At 49.5% G+C, this 20,475-nt stretch overlaps 1 protein-coding gene across 1 annotated transcript in view; it reads right to left on the bottom strand.

The window, feature by feature from the left end:
* Positions 1 to 20,475, bottom strand: part of BMP7 (bone morphogenetic protein 7) — a 99,008-nt gene that overhangs the window by 25,176 nt on the left and 53,357 nt on the right. The window contains exon 3 of the mRNA XM_032142494.2: positions 10,196 to 10,344. Coding sequence (XP_031998385.1) covers positions 10,196 to 10,344 — 149 coding nt within the window. The remainder of the gene's footprint in view (positions 1 to 10,195; positions 10,345 to 20,475) is intronic.

Here is a 20,475-nt window from a genome sequence, read left to right as displayed (position 1 = left end):
ATAACATATATTATATATAATATATTCTATATATTAAATATACATTATATATAATATATAGAATATATTACATATAAAATCTACAAGATCTATTAATATATATTATGTATTTTATATATATATAAAAAGCACATACTAACATAAGTGCTTGTGTACAGATGTAACATCTATTTTGTTCTAATACCCCAGGAAGGGCTGAGAAAGGTTATTTTGCAGGAGAACAATTCCTTTTCATTTTATGTTATAAAATATCAGATTTAGTCAGTGCGTGTAACTATTTACTTTGATTATTTGTATTTAAATGTCCTGAAGAAGTCACGCTGGCTAGGGAGCCAGCCCGCATCTGTAAGGCATAGGGGCGAGGTGGATGAACAAACAGATGTAGGCAGGGAGGCAGGATCTGCATCATATTTTAATCATAAAATCTGTATCTTTGAGAAAGTTGGAAAATATATTTTAGCAGAGGTTTAATAGGTTTTTTTTTTAAAGCCTGCAGATTTGCCCAAGAATAGCAGATTTTGCAAAAAAAAAAAAAAAAAAAACACGGTGCCTGATTGAATTTGAATTTCAGATAAACACATAATGTTTGCAATACGGGGGACATGCTGAACTAAGCGATTCTTTGTTGTTCGTCTAAATTCAAATTTAACTGGGCATCTTGTATTCTATCTGCCAAGAGATTCTCCTTAAGGTTGGGATAGAAAGGCCTTCCCGTGGTGTAATAACTGAGCCCTCTGCAGGCTGCAGCAGCCAGGTGGGAAAGGGGCCCGGCCTACCTGACAGGCAGGAAGAGGGGCCCCGAGGTCATGGCTTTGCTGATTTCTTCATTGGGACTCAGTGCTTGTCTCTCTGTGATGTGTTCTGTTGCTTTTGGAAGTCTTAGTTTTTAAGTTACCGTATGGTAAAATTGACCCCTTTTGGTATGCCCATCTGTAAGCACTAGCGCGTGTACAGATGCTGGTACCCAGCTTCAATCGGGATACAGAACAGCTCCACGTCACAAAGAACTCTCCGAGCTGCCTTTTAGCTCAGTGGCTCCCAAATGGGGTGATGCTGCTCCCCAAGGGACATGTGGCAATGTTTGAGACATTTTTGGTTGTCGTAACTGAGTAGTTGCTACTGGCATTGAGTAGGTGGAGGCCAGGGAAGCTGTCAGCATCCTACGATGCACAGGATGGCCCCACAACTGAGAACTACCCAATAGTACCAAGGCTGGGAAACTCCCCTTTGTAGTCACATGGTTCCCACCACCGGCCTTTGGCAAACACTGACCCACTCACATCCCTATAACTGCATTTTCTAGATATTTCATACCAATGGACTCCTGCACCTTTTTGCATTAGCTTATTCCAACCTGCACAATGCCTTTGAGATCATCCACGTAGCTGTGTGTTTCAATAGTTCATTCCTTTTTGCTGTATGTAAGTAGCATAATTTGTTTATCCATCCATCTGGTGGCTTCCAGCTTTGGTGATTACACATATAATGAGAGACATCGTGTGCAGGTTTTGGGGTGAACTTACTTGGCATTTTTCCAACATAAAGCAGAAATTGAGTCCTTTACATTGCCAAAACTTCAGCCCTTTGCACACTGTAGGCACCCTCTGTTCACAAAGCATCACAGCTACTATTGTGTGAAGAGGCCAGGAAAGCTGTCTGACCAGACCTTTGCTCCGATGGTCCAGAGCAGAGTGGAGAAGGCCCAATCATTGCAGGGATGTGAGGCAGAAGCGGCTGGTGTGGACCCCACAGCCATGCCCAGCCCCCTCGTGCCTGGCCTTCCTCCATCCATGAAGGCTGCACATTAGACCCTTTCCAGCCTCCCCTGCAGCTCCTGCTGGGGATGGATGCTGCAGGCTTCTCAGAAGTGTCTTCTTCCCGAAAAAGGCAGGCACGTGATGAGATAAACATCCTTCCTCCTTGCCTACTGCATTTTTCTTCCACGCCTGGGGACATGGAGGCAGCCACATTGCCAACCATGATGAGAGAGCCTCAGGACAAAATGTCAACACTGTCAAGGTGATGGGGCTGGAAGGGAAAAAGTCTTGAGTCTGTTGATACCCTAGCCCAGGGGCCAACAAACGACAGCCTGCAGGCCATATCCAGCCCACTGCCTCTTCTTGCAAATAAAGTTTTATTGGAACACAGTCGATGCACAGTCTGGAACACATGATCTGTGGCTACTGTCACACTAAACAGCAGGCAAAAACAAACGTCTGACCCTCAAAGCCTAAAATATCTACTCTCTGGTACTTTACCGAAAATGAAAACCTTTGCTGACCCTGACTAACCAACCCTAGATCCACTTACTTCCAGACTTGTAGGGAAAACCATCAGTGGCCTCATGAGATAAGACATTATTATTTTCTATTATTTGCCAGTATGAGTATTCTAGGTACAGTTGATTCCATCATTGCTTCTCAACAAAAATGAAAACCCACCAATGTATACCAAGCACCGTGCTAAGCCCGTTCCACACATCGCTCCTCGCTGGAATCTCACAAGGTAGAATTGTGACCCCACATTTACAAAGGAGGAAAGCAAGGTCACAGGTGCAAAGTCACCTACCAGGGACCCAATGCTAGGGAGTGCAGAGATGGAGTCCACACCCTGGCCCAGCCAACTGGAGCCTGCGAGCTTGACCCCTGCCCCACCTGCCAATGAGTCCAGGTGATGGCAGGGAAAAGGATCCCCTAAAATTCAAAGAGACTGCCCAGGCATGGATGTAGGTGACCTACGGGGACCCCAAAGGTAGGAGAGATTCACTGAGGCATAGAGGGAAAGGCCTTCTAAGAGGAGCCTGGTGGAGACAGGACTCAGAGTGAGCTGAGGACAGGGCCCAGCCAGTGCATCCTGGCACCGCTGGCAAACCCCAGGCGACTTGAGCAAAATCGGCATGGCCAGCCCGAGGGACCCACAAACTCTGCGGCAAGACCCTGGAGAGCAGACAGGGAGCACAGTGAGGCCCCTCGGTAAAGGAGGGGATGCAGCCCACCCACACCACACAGGGGTGGCATCCGGGTCAGTGAGGCCCCTCGGTAAAGGAGGGGATACAGCCCACCCACACCGCACAGGGGTGGCATCTCGGTTTCCTTGTGGCTTGTTTTCCAGGCCCAGGGCTACAGGCTACCCTTCCAAGGCCCGCAGCTCAAGAATGTTTCTCATTAATTGTGAAAAACACATTCACTCCAGCCATTTCTCTCGGTGGACCAAGGACCAAGTGACAAGTGAGAACTTAGTTAACGCTTGTGACATCTGCCTGGCCCCAATTACCCAATTCCGCCCTCCCCATTCCTGCCGTCCCAGCCCCGGAAGGACCGATCCCAAGCCACTGGGTCATCAGGTCTTCTCTTTTCTCTCCCTCTCTGGCTTCTGGACAAACAGGATGTGAAGCAATCGCATGGAACGAAGGCACCTTGGAGCCAGCTGCGCTGTGGGCGGCATCGCTCACCAGCCTTGGCTTTGTGGGGCTTAGTTTCTGCAGCCGCCGCAGGCGAGTGGCTCACCTCCTGGCTCCTTCCTCAGCTGCCACAGCTGAGCGTCACACTAGGACAGCACATGCCCTTCAATCCTTTAAATGCTCTGCAATCCCATCCAATTCAATCTGGAATGAGCAGGAAGTGGGACACGTGCTCTCGTGTGTCACAGGAGAGATGCTTGGGGCTCTCTGCATGCAGATAGCCAAAATGAACATGCTCCTGACCCCCAGCAGACTTCAGGAAGCAAAGATGGGATGGAGGAGGGAGAGAGGTGCCCTATGGCCTTGGAGCTCAGGGGATGGAGAGCCAGCGCTCACAGGAGCTGGAGAAATGGGTCCCCAATGAGGGAGCATAACATGAGGCAGACAAGGGCTCCCCGATCATCTTCTTGGGTCTGAGAGGCAGGGCTGATTGACATGGCCCTCCCGAGTCTCGAGTGATTTCTTCTGCAAACAAGGAAGAGGAGGGGGACACCATGAACCAGGACAAAAGGCTGCAGTCCCTTATTTGGGACAAATGACCTGGTGCTTCCATGTCTGCAAGGATGACAGTCTCCCCAGCCCAAACCGGACTTCATCTCTCTGCAGCAGGCTTTGCGGGTAGAAGACGGCACAAGGAAAATGGGCATATTGATTTGTAGAGCAGCAGGAAGCCCTTCTGAGCCATACTCAGAGCCTCAGACCTCATCTGCATGGCTTCACCCCTGCTCTTCAGTACATGGTCTCTCGTTCCTGGTCGGCCTCCTCCTAGAAGAATATGAGTAACACAACAGCCAAATCTTCATTTTGTTCAGGCTGTGCCCCTGCTGCCTCGAACAGTCCTTGGCTCATTGTAGGGGCACGGAAATGTTTGTTGAGTGAATAACTGTGCTTCCAACATAGGTGGAGAGGCTGTTTGCTATAGGAAACTTGTTCTAGCTACAGGAAACTTGTTCTAACAACCAGATGCGGGGCTGGGGGAAGACCATCATTCATCATTCACTCCCCATGCTGGGATGCAGGGCCCATGAAAACGCTATAATGTCTCTTAAAATCGGAAGATAAAACATGAACTTTTAGTATCTAAGAAGGTTTTGGTTTTTAATTCAAAACTGGGCACCTGCAATTGCAGCTACTCAGGAGGCTGAGGCTAGAGGATTGCTTGAGCCTGGACAGCCTGGGCAACATAGCAAGACCCCATCTCAAAAATAATATTTAATTTTTAATTCACCCAGAATTATAATATTCATCTTGATATCAACATGGCCATAAAACATACTTTTTAATTAATTTTTTTTTTTTTTTGAGACAGAGTCCCACTCTGTTGCCCAGGCTGGAGTGTGGTGGTATGATCTCGGTTCACTGCAACCTCCACCTCCCGGGTTCAAGTGATTCTCCTGCCTCAGCCTCCCAAGTAGCTGGGACTACAGGCGTGCACCATCACACCTGGCTAATTGTTGTATTTTTAGTAAAGACAGGGTTTCACCATGTTGCCCAGGCTGGTCTCAAACTCCTGACCTCGTGATCTGCCAGCCTCAGTCTCCCAAAGTGTTGGGATTATAGGCATGAGCCACCGTGCCCGGCTCTAATTTTATTTTTTTTGTAATGGAGGGAGGAGCCCATGGAAGTCAAGTGCAGCCCTGGTCACTTCTGCAAAGGGGGCTCCTACAGTGAGTCCTGCAAGAAGCCTACTGTCTTCTGAGTGCTTTTTAGAAACACTTTCCTTCCCAGGTGAAAAGCCAGGTAAGACCTAACATGTTAGAGGGTCCTGGGGTCTCTACCTCTGGACGGCCAGGCTGGATCCCCTGCAGGGGCTCATCTGCACCTCCAAACCCCATCCTGAGGCTGCATCCTGGTGCACACATTCCTTGGAAGATTTTCCAGCAAAGAGGAAGGGGGTTGGAGTCACAATCCTCTGGCCACAGCCCAGGTCTACACCTGGGAGTCATGAGAAAGTTCCCCAGCCTTCTCAGCTTCTATTTCCTCATCTGTAAAATGTTGGTGATATCAATTGTGCTACCTGGGCAGGATTATTGTGAGAACTAAATAAATCAACAATTAGAACATCTAACATTCATGAGCACAGACAGGGTGCTGGGCCCGGGATTCAGCATGTTCTGTGAACTCACTTTCTCCTTCCAGCCGCCTACAGAATCCATGATGTTATTATGTTCATGGAACAGACAGAGGAACAAGACCCCAAGAAGTTGGAGTAGCTGCTGAGACCACACAAAGGTGACTGAGGAGCTGTGCTATGACAGGGCCAAGGGTGCCAGAGTATGTATGTGCAGGGGCTGCTAGTCCATCCTGCTTCTAAAAGCTGCACCCACACTGCCAGCTCAGGGCCTGGCCTGCAGGGAGGGCTCCTCTGCCTTAAGGCCACAAGGTGGGAGGAGCCCCGAGCTGCAGGATTCCCTCCAGTCAAGGGTGCCTTGCCTCTCCTCTCCTCTCCCCTCCTCTCCTCTCCTCTCGCTCTCCTCTCTATCCTCTCCTCTCGCTCTCCTCTCTATCCTCTCCATTCTCACAGGGCTCTGGGCAGTGCTAGATTCACCCCAGGTCCCTGACACCAGCATCCAGCATGGGCTGTAGGACACAGCCAGTCCATGGGTGGGAAGCACAGCCTGGGGGCTGGAACAAGTGGAGAGGCTGCCTCTCCTCTCTTCTGTACTAAGGGAAATACAAACAGACTCCAGCCCTCATGCCTGCAGCGCCAGCCCATCCCCAGGGAGATGAGACCAGGCTCCCCGCTCGGCCTCCTCCTGATGAGCTGCAGGTGCCTGAGAGTTTATAGGCTTCTCCCCGCGAGGGCACGCTGGCCTGGAGCAGAGCCCCAGCTGCGGCTGCTCCACATGGTGACTCACAGGAGGGCCCAGCTGGGAGGAAGAGGGAACAGACACACACTTCCTGGGTGGTCTCAGAAGGGCACCTCCGCACTTTGACCTCGAGACCCCCCACCACCCGTGGCCAGATGGGAGGGAAGGAGGGCGCCATTTGGGCTTTGGAGTTTTGGAGACCACTGGCAGGCAGGGGCTCACGTGGGGTTCAACAGCAGCCTTCTGAAAGAAGGTCTGTGATGGCTGCGCCCCACTAGAATGGAAGCACGCTGTCCTGTGGCCCAAATTACTATACTCCACATGCCCATTGTGTGCATGACAAAAGTAAGGCCCTAGGAGGTGTCCAGCCTCCAAATTCCAGCAGCTGCTGGGGGGCCCCTCTCCATCCAGGCACAGTGTAACTGCCTAGTGGTTGCAAGGTTCAGGTGACCCTGTCTCTACCCCTTCTGGATGATGACATGGGCGCTGCTGCCTGGGCACCTGTATTCTCTGGGTGCTGGTGCAGGCAGGATATCCTCTGAGTTAATATCAGTAAGAGTCCCCAGGGTAGGGGCCGGGGTCTCTGCAGCCAGCTCAGGGCCAGGCACAAAGCAGGTGTGCACTGATTTGTCGGATGCACACCGCCTCCCACAGGCCCTGCTGCCCTTCCCCGTGCAGGATCTGGCAGGGGAGGGTTGAGACCCAGAACCCGAGGGGCACCTGTCAGCCCAGGCACCATCTCATAAACAGGCTGCCTCAAGCACCGTGCACGACTTTGCCAGACTGTTGTCACTGGGCCAGGCCTCAAGTTACCCAAGTCTTATTTTAAAAGGTGGCTAAGGAATAAAAAACTACATATTGGGTGCAGTGTATACTACTTGGCTGACAGGAGCACTGGAATCTCAGACTTTATGATTTGTCCATGGAACCAAAACCACATGTACCCCTAAAGCTACTGGGGAAAAAGGGCATATTCCTGGGTGCATCATCAGAGATCCCCCACGGTGGGTCTGAAATGGAGCTCAGGCACCCGCATGTGCAGTTTGCCCCCTAGGGTGACCCTGATGGACGCCAGGCTTGAGATCCTCCACGGTAGGGAAAACAAAGCATTTTCACAGCCATGATGTCTCGAAAATCCCGGACTCACGTGCTCTTTAGCTCATCCCCAAGAGGTCCAAAGCTCCACACAGCCAACTGGCCATTATACACTTTGCCCCTCCCTGACAATCCGAGTGGGTGATCCTCCCCTGACTTGGGCAACCACACAAAACTCACTGCCTGGGCGCGCACAGCACCTGGACAAGCCAAGTCCCTGGGCAGTGGCACCACACCTGGCCCCCAGGGCCCTGCCTAGGAGGAGCAAAGATGGTGTCCCGGAGTCAGAGGGTGTCAGGGACACGGCATCTAATCCTTGATCTGACTCTAGATAGCAACTCGCGGCCACTAGGCTGCAAGGAATGGAGAGGGTGTCAGGTGGGCTGCTGAAATATGGAGCCCCGGTGGGTTCTCAGGAGCCTCCATTTCCTGCCTGCACCACGGGGATGTGAGCCATAGCATCTACCTTGCTGGGTAATTGTAACGATCACAAGAGACAGTGGTGCTTCGTAGCAACCACACACTGAGCAATTAAACTCTTCACTTGCATGAGCTCATCTAATCCCTCACAACCACCCTTGGAGATGGAAACTATTATTAACCCCATTTTCCAGATGAGACACATTAAGTGACTCACCCTGGGTCACAAGACCGGAAATAGCAGGGCTAGGATTTGAACCTGGGGAGCCTGGCTCGGGAGCCCGAGCTCTAACCATCAGGCAGCACTGCTTCCAACAATGCTGAGCCTTTCTCCATAACCTGGACAATGGGGGAGTAGGTGCTGGAGGTGAAAGGGGCAAAAGGACTCTGACTGTGTCTGGGGGAATGGTGAGGGCAGGACTGGTAGGAGGAGGAGCTGGCCACAGGGCTGGCGTCAACTAAGAGAAAATCACCTGAGCCAGCAGAACAGGCAAGACAGAGAAGCACAGAGCCCACTGGGGCCCAGTTGGAAGGTTTCCCTAACATCTACAAGTCCACAGAAATGTGTTACTAAAAACAGAAAAATTAGCTGGGTGTGGTGGCAGGCGCCTGTAGTCCCAGCTACTCAAGCAGCTGAAGCAGGAGAATCACTTGAACCTGGGAGGCGGAGGTTATAGTGAACCGAGATCGTGCCATTGCACTCCAGCCTGGGTGACAGAGACTCCATCTCAAAAAAAATAAAACTACAAATAGACAATGCCACCTCAGGAAATGGTCCTAGAGCTACATTCAAATGAAAAACGACCTATACACCAAGGTTTCCCACTGAAGCCCTGTTTGTGAGACCAAAAGACTAGAAAACACCTAGGCATCTATCCCAGGAGAGCTGGTTTAGTCAGTTTTGGTGGTGATGATGATGATGATGACTGCTCTCCTTTACATGTGTATTACAATTAGGTCCTGTTCTAAGCCTCATTACTCAAAGCACTGTCCAGGGACCAGCAGCTTCTGTCACCTGGTGGCTGTCTGAAAACACAGACTCCTCTGCCCCAGGCCAGCTGAATCAGAATCTGCATTTTACCAAGATGCCAGGAAAATCCTATGTACATTAAGGCACTATTTTTAAAAACTCTTCCCAAAATAACCCATTACATCTTTTAACAACCCAATGGCCCAAACCCTCTCATCACCTGCATGCTGGAGATGAGAAAGCCCAGGCTCTGACAGGTTAGGGAAATTGTCCAACGTCACACAGTGTGTGGGTGGTAGAGCTACATGGACACAAAACACATGGAACAAGGAAGCTCTTTAATGGCTGACAGGACCAATCTCCGAGATAAGTCAGCTGGAGAACACTGTGTATGCCAGGCCACCATTTATGGGAGAGGGGAAAAACAGAAAGCCGAATCTCCACGTAATTGCTGAAATACCCAGAGAGCATCTCTGAAAAGACAGAAACAGCAGCTGTCCCTGGGAAGTGGAACTCAGCAGCTGGGGAAGAAAGTGGGAGGGAAACTATTTAGTGTTACACATGTATTGCTCATAGCTCCAAAGGCAAACATTGTGAAGGTGTTTATTCAAAAATAAATGGAAAAAATTTTTTGTTCATAAAACTGGTGGAAGGAAGAAGCTACACAGCTGGAAACCATCACCACTGAATTTTAAGCAAAGTCAAGCTACAAGATATCATTTGTTATCTGTTTGGGGTGGGGAAAAATTAGCATAGAGAAGCCCATTCCCACTTCTCTACTCACCATCCTTCCTTCTTCCCTTCTCAAAGGAGGCAGAACTGTAGTGGGAATGAGAGGTGTGGGGGAGGGCAGACTCACAATGGATTCTCCAGGAATTGGGGAGTCAGACCCACATTCAGGTTCTAATGTGGAAGGGACTAATGCCTTGCACAAGGGCAATTTTGTCCCACAGGGCACAATCTGGCGATGTCTGGAGACATTTTTCGGTGTCACAACTGGGAGATGCTACTAGCATCTGGTGAGTAAGAGACCGGGGATGCTGCTAAACACCCTGCAGTGCACGGAACAGTCCAGAATGTCCTGTGTCCTGTGGTGTCACCTTGGGGCTCTAGTTAAAGTGCAGGTTCTGATGCAGCAGGTCTGGGGTGGGCCCAGGATTCTGCATTTCTCATAAGAGGGCTGCCCTCACCCCTGCTGATATGGGACCACCCTTTCTGTAATGAAGCCTTACCCAATTCTGCTATGACCAATCATGTAATCTTCTCGAGAAAAGAGGGGAAGGGGCTGCTTCTGGTTTGGATCAAAAGGCTGAACATGGAGTACTGGTTGGGAGGGGCGGGGAAGCCTGTTTGTAGTGAAGCAAGCATGAGCACTGCTGAGATCCTCCTGAAGTCAGGAGCACAGGCTGCGTTAGGACTGGCAGTGGCCGGGGGACTCACCATCTAGCGTCTCCACCGAGAGCTGCAGGCCCAGGTTGTGCCGTGGATTGACCACCCAGTGGTTGCTGGTGGCTGTGATGTCAAACACCAGCCAGCCCTCCTCCGAGGCCCAGAGGGTGCGGCTGTCGAGCAGGAAGAGATCCGATTCCCTGCGAGAGAGGAGGAGAGACACAGGCTTCGCATTAGCCAGGTCACAGCTCCGCTACCCCAACAGATGGGAAGCAGAGCCTCATGGGGTGGGAGGGAAGGGAAAGAGTCCACTGGTTCCCCACAAGTGGGAACATCAGACCAAGATCCAGGCACAAAGACCCCTCAGTAGCTGTGGTGAGGAAAGAGAGTGCAGAGGAGCTACAAAGAGATACACGCAGGGAAAAGGCAGCTGTTACAAGGCAATCTCACCCTACAAATTGTTAGGGGCATCCCAGCGGGACAGAGTACAGGAAGACAGGGATTATGCAGCCTCCGTGTTGCTGGAAGAGTCTCAGAGAGCAGAAGTTGATAGTGACTGAACTATTCACCATGTGCCAGATACTGTCCCACAGGCTCAACACTACACTATCTCATTCAATTCCCAGAACCCGAAGTTGTGGGAATATCATTTCCACTCAATTTATGGTAAAGCCATGATTTGCCAAGGTCATTTAACCGGGAAGTTGCCAAGCTGGGGTTTCAGCCCAGTTACCTGTGTACCAGGGCAGATACTCTTCATTTCCAAGACGTGCACCATCTTCATGAGCCCACCAAGAGTTAGGAGGTGAATCTCTGGACTGATGGTATTAATAGTGAAAATCCTTTCATTCTCTCTTCCTCATTTTTTACAGTAGCAAAATGGGTAAAATCATAATTAACTTGATAGGGGATGGAGGGTGAATGGGTGGTTGGATGGATGGGTGAGTGAATGGATGGGTATGTGGGTGAATGAGTGGATGGATGGATGGATGGATGGATGGATGGATGGATGGATGGACAGATGGACAGATGGATGGTTGGATGGATAAGTGAATGGATGGGTAGATGAGTGGGTGGGTGGGTGGGCGGATGGATGGATGGATGGATGAGTAGATGGGTGGGCAGGTAGGTGAATGAGTGGATGGGTAAATGGGTAAATGGATGGATGAATGGGTAGATGAGTAGATGAATAAGAGGGTAAATAAGTGGATTGTTACATTTCTGGATAGTAGAATTCTAGTATGAAAGATCTTCATAACATTTCTTGCACACTTTTAATAAGGATTCAAAGTTTCAATTCTTTGAGTCCTTTAACAGTCAACTAGAATATTTATACCTCTGTGCTGTACCAGAAACCAAGGCATAATGATGAACAACATGACACTGGTCCCTGCCCCAGGGCAACAACAGTCTCTATCATACCTGGAGTTATCTAATCTTCCTGGTGATTATAGTGAATCTTCTCTGCTCACACGTAAAGATGTCAGGCATACCCTTTATGGAGCACTTACCATGTGCCAGGCTCCAGGTTGAAATGCCTGACCAGTCTCATGTCACTTAGTTCTTACAATACTCTGTAGGGTAGATGATATTCCCCATGTCATTGTGCAGAACTCAAAACTGAGGCTCTGAAAGGTCAAGTTGTTTGCCCAGGGTTATGCCACTAGGACAGTCCAGGCAGGACTGGAAACCAACCAGGCTACCTGCAAGCCCAAACTTGCAACTGTACGCAAAGACAGTTCTTCCGGACACTGCTTTTTCACAGCCTTTCACCAGTCAACCTCGTTGGAATGTAACCCACTAAGCCATGGGCAGGAGCCGAGCCACCCATGTCCCTTTGATGAGGCACACATCTCCGGTTGGCTCCAGCCCCCAGCTCTCCCTACTAACACTGCAGACAGCCACCCCTATTTATCTTCCTGTCTGACCTGGACAACTCTAGGTTTGTGAGGTCTGCTAGATCATCCTTCTGCTGCATGCCATAATATGTTAGACATTCGTCAGGCACATCAAGGTGAACAAGGCTCAGAGAAGACACACAGGAAACAGATCTGTAATGTTAGCAAGTATTGGGAGATTAACAGACCCGGAGAAGCCTAAACAGGGAAGAAGAACCAGGGTCAGAAACAGACAGGAACCGAGGCAGGTGTGAGGGCACAGGGCAATCTTCTCAGGCACAAGCACAGAAGGAACGAATCAGAGCTGCTTTTCCCTCTGGGCCTCTCTCCATCCAAAACTCTGGGGGACAGAGTCCAGTTGGCCTAGTCAATCTATGTGCCCACTCCTAGCCATGGGAGGGTGGGCACCCCACAGCAATGGACAGCATCACCAGGACCACAGATGGGCATAGGAGTCACTTCATCCCATGCCACCTCAAACTCTCCTTTTTAAGTAATATTCAACGACCCCCAGAACCTGATTCAGAAAATGCTTAATTCTGTTATTGCTGTGGTTTCAATGTTTTGTCCTTCCCAAGACTCATGTTGAAAATCCCCAATTCATCATTATTAAGAGGCGGGCCCTTTAGGAGGTGATTAGGCCATTGGGGATGGATTGATGTCTTTATGAATGGGTTTGAGGGAGTAAGTCTGGTCCCTTTTTGCTTTTCCATCTTTGGCCACGTGAGGACATGGCAACAAGGTGTCACCTTGAAGCAGAGGGCAGCCTTCACCAGACACTGACCCTGCTGGCACCTAGATCTTGGACTTCCCAGTCTCCAGGACTATAAGGAATGAGGTGTTTTTTGTTTTTTGTTTTTTTTAAAGATTGTAAAGGGCTCATTCCTCTCTCAAGCACAGAGAGATGACAGAAGCAAGAAAGTCTTTTTAGAGCCACACAGGACTTTGAAGACCCTAAATTTACCTTTCACATCCAAACTGAATTAAAATCATGAGATGATTTTTCATAACTCATTTACTTCTTCTTCCCCATGCTCTTTTAGAGGTAGTTTCAGGCTGGCTTCGGGGATGTCTACACAGATTTTAAACTTATAAACAAGAATTTCCTGCTGTCTTATCTCCAGTTTGCCTGGATGACTTTCCTGGCTTTGAAAAGCTACCAAGGTTGTCAATGAACCATTAGCTATTCTCAACAATTAACAGATGAGACAAGAAGTACCACTCCAAGTCGAAACAACTTCTCCACTGAATCAGGCTCCCAAGGCCCCTGTAGGAAATATCCACACCTCAGCACAGAAGTCACAAATCCAGGTGGTGATTTTCCTGGAAAATTGTTATTAGTAGGAAAATGTGACCAGATATCTGGACAAGCCCTCGAGGACAGTAAAACAATGAATGGTAACCAGGGGAACAGAGTGAGACCTTTAAACAGAGAATGCCTCGCCAAACGATACTGAGCATTCTCTTATTGCAGGCTATGACACTGAGGCCAGATGCTACAGGCCAGCACTGACTCATCCATGAATCAACGTGAACGCGTCAACTCCCCTCCTTCAAGTCATAGTTTGCAATTTGTCCCAGGCACGCTTAGGAGAGCCAAATCTTCATCGGAAGGCACCGGGAGAAGGGAGCCTTGCTGAGATGGGTCGAGTGTGAGATGCTAACACGGGCTTTGATTTCAGACTGAGAGCCCAGGCATGAGGTTGGACCTCATGGAAAGGACAAGGAAGGAATTACTCAGCAGCCAGGTCCAGTCTGACAGCTCGGAGAGGGGGAATTTCTAGCTGCCACCTTGAGCATCATAAAAGAACACTGGTTCTTACAACCAGGAGAATACTGAAGGAGCCCTTTGTAACATTTTTATTTACCTTGAACACACTGGCCTCCCCGGCCCAGCCCAGGTGAGAGAAGAGGTAGGGAAGGCTCAGGGTGAAAGGCCTTGAGGAACCTAAATACGTTCTTTCACCTTCGCCACTGCTGAGAATCTCGGTGCTTTCCACACTTCGGTTCTCTGAATCTCCCCACCGGCCCTATGAAATGACCAAAGTCCTGTTACTGTTTTACAGATGAGAAAAGTTGGGGTCAGTGAAATAAAGCCAATTGTCTGTGGTGACACGCCTGATAAGTGGCAGAACCAGGCAACAGCACAGGTAACCTGACTTAAGAGCCTGAGCACTTAAACCCTGCCACCTCCTTCACTCACCTGGGGATGAGACACATAGGAAGATGTTGAATCCTGTATGATACGTGTTGTCATCACAGCATTGTGTGGGGCAGAGAAAATACTAGAGGGGGATGAAACCAGGTGATGGAGAAGGAATAAGGCAAGGTTATGCCAGATAATTCCTGTGTCTTGGTTTCCTCTTAAGTAAAATGAGAATAATGCCATCTTCTTCAATGATTAGGAAGAGCCAAGTTAAGACCAGCCTGGCAGCAAACTCCAAGACGCTCCTGGAAGAGCATCTATAGTTATTACAAGGTATGTCAGCGTTGGTGTCTATTCTCTGCTAACTTCAGGAAATCCTAGGATGGGGACTTTACATGTCTTGGCCCCAGGGGTTACATGACTTGCCTGTGATTCTCCAGTCAACAGACCACTTGTCCATTCCAAGAATGTTTACCGTGGACTCCAAAATTTGTAAGAAAAGTGTACTGTGTTCACAGTAGTGTTAGATTTTCTGCAAATATGGCCACCAACAATTCCTTGTCTCTATATGCACATGCTGCTGTCCCATAAACTTGTGGAGTCTGTTCCCCACCTCTGAAGTCTGGACTGACCATGTGATCTGCTGTGACCAGTAGGACCCAGTGGAACTGAAGCCCTGCCAGGCTCAGGACTGGGACTTAAGAAGCCTATCATTTCTATTTTTGCCCTCTGGGAAGCAAGCCACTGAATCAAGAAATCTGACTGCACTGCTGAAGGAAGAGACCACATGGAGGGCAAGGAGGCACAGGTCCATGGAGGATAAGGGTCTATAAACCAGAGAGAGAGGGAAAAACCAAGCCAGTCCCCAGTGAGGCGCCATCTTGGGCCTTCTCGACCTAGTCAAGCTCCTAGCTCCATCAGTGACTACAGCAGATACCAGAAAGAGTAGAAGAACCACCCAGCTAAGCCCTGCCTAAATTCCTGAGCAATAAAACGATGTTGTTTTAAGCCACTACATGTGAGTGGTTAGTTTCAGAGATAGATAACCCAAACAACAGTCACATTGTTTATAACAGAAAAACTGAGAACTAACCATCCAGTGAGAGGGACTGGTAAAAACATTATGGCAAGTCCAAGGCAACAGAGCCCTGCACAGCCACTTCAAAGGACCATATAAATCTACACTTGTTGACAAGGTGGAAATATGATAGGAAGGTGTTAAGAAACAGAATTTGTAGGATGTAAACTTCTGGGAAAATGCAAAATGCAAAAATTGGTGCAAAAAGAAATGAAAATTTTGATTTGCCCAAAAGAAATTGAAATAGGAAAGTCTTTCCCATCCCCATACCCCAGTTGGTTTTATAACCACAGATTTTGCAAATTATCAACAGATAATTCTTTCTTATACAATTTGATCAAGAACATGGAAGAGGGAGAGTTTGAAACCCATATTGTAAAGCTAGCACACCACTGACTCCCAAAATAGAGAAGGCTAATTTGAACAGACATTTTCCTAAAGAAGATGCGCAAATAGCCAGTGAGCCATGAAAAGATGCTAAACATCATCAGCAACCAGGAAATGCAAATTGAAACCACAGTGAGACAGCACTTCACACCCACTAGGATGACTACAGCCAAAACCACAGATGATAACTAGTGTCACTGGCAAGGATGTGGAGAAAGCGGAACTCTCATACACTAATGGTAGGATTGGAAAATGGGGCAGCCACTCTGGAAAACAGTATGGTGGTGTCTCAAAAGGTCAAATGTAGAATTACTGTGTGACCCAGCAATTCGACTACCCACAGAAGCAATTAAAATATATGTCCACCCAAAATCTTACACACCAATGTTCATAGCAGGATTATTCACAGCCAAAAAGGTAGAAACAACCAAAGTGTCCATCAACTCATGAACAGATAAACAAAATAGTCAATTGATACAACAGAATATTATTTGGCATTAAAAAATGAAGTTCTGATAAAGGCTACAACACAGATGAATCTTGAAATCATTATGCGAAGAAAAAGGAGTCAGACTTAAAAGATTGCATAGTGTATGAGTCCATTTCTATGAAATGTCCCAAACAGGCAAATCCATAAAGACAGAAAGTAGGGCCAGGTGTGGTGGCTCACACCTGTAATCCTAGCACTTTGGGAGGTAGAGGTAGGCAGATTGCTTGAGCCCAGGAGTTCAAGACCAGACTGGGCAAGACGGCAAAACCCCATCTCTACAATAAATATAAAAATTGGCCAGGCGTGGTGGCTCACGCCTATAATCCCAGCACTTTGGGAGGCTGAGGTGCGTGGATCACCTGAGGTCGGGAGTTCGAGACCAGCCTGACCAACATGGAGAAACCCCGTCTCTACTAAATCGCGCCATTGTACTCCAGCCTGGGCAGCAACGGCAAAATTCCATCTCAAAAATAAATAAATAAACAAATATATATATAAATTAACCAGGCCTGGTGGCACATGCCTGTAGTCCCAGCTACTCGAGAGGCTGAGGCAGGAGAATCGCTGGAGCCCAGGAGGCGGAGGTTGCAGTGAGCTGTGATCATGCTACTGCACTCCAGCCTGAGTGACAGAGTGAGACCCTGTCTCAAAAAAAAAAAGAAAAAAAATGAAAGTAGTGTTTGCCAACAGCTAGAGAGGTAGGGAAAATGGGGGTAACTGTTAGTGGGTATGGAGTTTCCTTTTGGGGTGCTGAAAACATTCTAACATTAGACAGTGGTGTTGGTTGTACAACACTGAATGTACCAAAAACCACTGAATTATACACTTCATGTCTTAATAAAGCTATTTTTTGAAAATGGAGGCCAATCTAAGCCCCAAATATAGAGTATGGTGCCATTATGCTAATAATTGTTTTAAAGTATACACACATCTGCATGAAATATTTATATGCATACAGACCAGAGTGGTAGCAACAATTCGTTGTGAAGTATTTTGCTTCCCTTTACAAGCTAACACATGTACATCAATATTGTCTCAATTTAGTAAGCATGCCCTATTTCTGGAAAAAGCTAGATCTGTATGGTGCAACACATTTCCATGTTATACTTGATCAGCAGAACAAACATAGGTGAGGGGGCAAGCCTGGCTCTCACCTTCTTTCCTGGGTTCGGACAGTTTTTCCCACTCCTCTAATCTCAGAGAAAGGCAGCAGAGCCAGGGGACAGGCCACACGTCTGTTGTCTATAAACTAGATGATCCTTCCACTTTCTCAGGCTGTTTCTGATTAAAGAAACAGCAAGACCCCAAAAGTCGTCTTCTCTTCTCTTCTGAAACTGGGTTCTCCCATAGCCCTGCTCTGCAAGGCATGAACCACTGGTGACCCCAGTGCTGCAGCACTGAGAGGCGTTAATATTTAACCACCAGCCTGGGGACAGCGCGTTGCTGGGCTTTCGGGTGCCTCCTCCCAAGGACACCCAGTTGAACTGGCTGAAATCTAATTCTAGAGGGAGCAGGACGAGGAACCGCACATCCCCAGGCTCGTTTCCAGTGTCTCCCAGCCCACCTTCCCCTGGAAAGTTCTACCACAATGGAAAAGGGGATATTTTAAAATCTCAAACGTGGGAAGGCAGGAAGTCCTTTTTTTGGCCTCTGGCTACCTACCTAGAGGCTATTTAGAGACTGATCCTCATGGGCCTTCACCCACTACCCCCCTCCCAGGGGAGTAACACTCCCATGTGGGATGCAGGACCCGGCCTCAGTGCAAACACAGATCCAGGAAAGACAGCCCTGAAACTGCCCCAGGGCAAAACACAGTGGAGTTGGGAGTCTGAGGATCTCTCTGGCCCTGAGGCACCCAGGCAGGCGTTGGAGCCACAGGAAACATGAATTTCAACATGGCCACGCAGTGCACACTGTCTCGTTACCTGGGACAGTCCCCATCCTGTCTGTGCCCACCGTCAGGGCTCCTTCAGCCTCCTGCCCCTGGGCCCAGCCATCCAGGGTCTTAGGAGGAGAACAGGCCCTTGGAAATCCATTCTGGTCATTTTAATTTTCAGCTTGGAAGATGAGAGAGTTTCTGTCTTGCGCATGGGCAGCTGGTGGCTGAATGAGGATTAGACACCAGTTCTGGGCCATAATTTAGGGCAGTGTAATGAAAAATGTTCTCGCCATCACAGCCTGAGAGCCAGCCTGATCTCCCCCTCTGCTACCTTCAGACACAGCCCCCCACCACCTTCAGGGAGCAGGTGCAAGCCAGGGTTGGAAGGGCCACGTTTGGAATCACCTGGCTGGTGGCCGGGGGCCCTCAGCACCCTGACACCTCGTCCTGGGCACTCACTGCACACTAGGCTCTTAAGGGACACTCTCCCACCTCCTCCTCCCTCCTCCAGTGAGGTCAGTACAATCGAATCCCCACTTAATATCACCTTAATACCAGCTATTACATGGGGATGGGGATTGTACCAAAAACTGAGGGGCAGGGAGGCTCAGGACATGCCTCCGCTGGGAGCAACAGGCCCCAGGCCAGAGGTTACTTGAAGCACAGAAAGCCATCTCCAGGAGCCCCACCCAAGTTAGAGGAGGCAGGGCAGGAGAGGATGGGGCTGGCCCAGGCCCACCATCAAAAAAAGGAAAACACACTTCAGATGATGTGGTAGGCAGAATAACACCCCCTCAGACACATCCAGGTCCCAACCCTGGAAGCTGTGGGTATACCACCTTCCATGTTCTGATCCCCAGAAGCTGTGGGTACGCCACCTTCCAGGTCCCGACCCCGGAAGCTGTGGGTATGCCACCTCCCAGGTCCTGACCCCGGAAGCTGTGGGTATGCCACCTCCCAGGTCCCGACCCCGGAAGCTGTGGGTATGCCACCTTCCAGGTCCTGACCCCGGAAGCTGTGGGTATGCCATCTTCCAGGTCCTGATCCCGGAAGCTATGGGTATGCCACCTTTCAGGTCCTGACCCCGGAAGCTGTGGGTATGCCACCTTCCATGTTCTGATCCCGGAAGCTATAGGTATGTCACCTTCCACAGCAGCAGGGACTTTGCGGATGCGATGAAAGATTTTTGAGTTGGGAGAGTATCCTGGATTATCCTCGTGGGCCCAAAGGAATCATAAGGGTCCTGATAACAGGGGAGGCAGGAGGCCAGAGAATAAGCTGTGACAGCGAAAGCAGGGGTCAGGGTGGTGTGACTGCATCTGGGGACCTTGAGCCAAGAAAGGGGGCTCTGTCCGCTAGAAGCCAGAAACAGCAAGGAAACAGATCCTCCCCCAGCCCCTCCAGAAGAGATGCAGCCCTATGGACCCCCTGATTTGGGCCTAGTAAAACCCATTTCAGACTTTAGACCTCCCAAACTCTAAGAGAATAAATGTGTGTTGTCTTAAGCCACTAAGTTGGCGGTCACTTGGTACAGCAGCCAGAGGAACGAATACAATTTCTCTCCTGAGATCCACACTGAAATGCCTCCTCTCCACAGGTGCTCTGCTAGGAGCCAGAGACACAACAGCAGCCAGAGATGGAGCTCTGGGTCCAGAGGCTGGGCGTGTGTAGCACAAAAGAGTGTCATTCAAACCCTAATTAAGTGGCGTGAAGGAGGGAAGAGTCCTCTGGGTCAGCAAGACAAAAGAAAAGGCCTAGATGTGAGGTGTGAGGGTGTACGGGGAGGACATTCCACAGCAACATCTCCCGAAGGGGGTCAGAGGATGAGCAGAACTAACACAGCTAAAAGGGCAGGGAAAAGCGCTCCTGGCAGAGAGAACCGAATGCAGAAGTCATGATGAGAAAGTAGTGAGGAGAGGGCACAGGTGCACAATGTCCCCTCCAGGGCCTCTGGCCACGGGAGGTCAGGTCTTGCTGAGCGCTGGGAAGCCGGGAGGAGTTCTAAGCAGGAGTGGAGATCACGGGCTCTGCCACTCGCAGACCCAGCTGACTCGCTCCCCGACCCCTTGTCTGACCCTCACCCTTGCCTCACCCAGCTGCTCTTTGGAAAACTGCAGGCCGGACATTCTGAAGGCCTGCATGTTGTGAATGGTTGCTGGGCTGCAAGGATATTCCTCAGAAGAAAAGGAGCAAGAGACCGAGCCAGCGAGCACGGCCAGAGCATTCCCAGGCTAGCATGATGTCATGGAGGGAGCACAGGCTTGCGGCTGCGGTGAGTCAGGCCGGGAAACTGCAACCCGCTGTGCACCTGGATACAGCCCAGCAGCAACCCCAGCCTGCAGGGAAGCCTGGGAAGGAGATCAAAGGAGCCCAGAAGGAAGCTGGCCCCACCCTGGCAGCCAGCTCCCGGGTCCAAGGGGTGCCCCTTCTGAGCTACAGGCTGGGGAGGACCC

Source organism: Hylobates moloch, unplaced genomic scaffold (assembly GCF_009828535.3).
Source record: "Hylobates moloch isolate HMO894 unplaced genomic scaffold, HMol_V3 SCAFFOLD_21, whole genome shotgun sequence".
Taxonomy (NCBI): domain Eukaryota; kingdom Metazoa; phylum Chordata; class Mammalia; order Primates; family Hylobatidae; genus Hylobates; species Hylobates moloch.
Note: the sequence above shows the minus strand (reverse complement) of the source record. Positions and strands in the feature narration are given on the sequence as shown.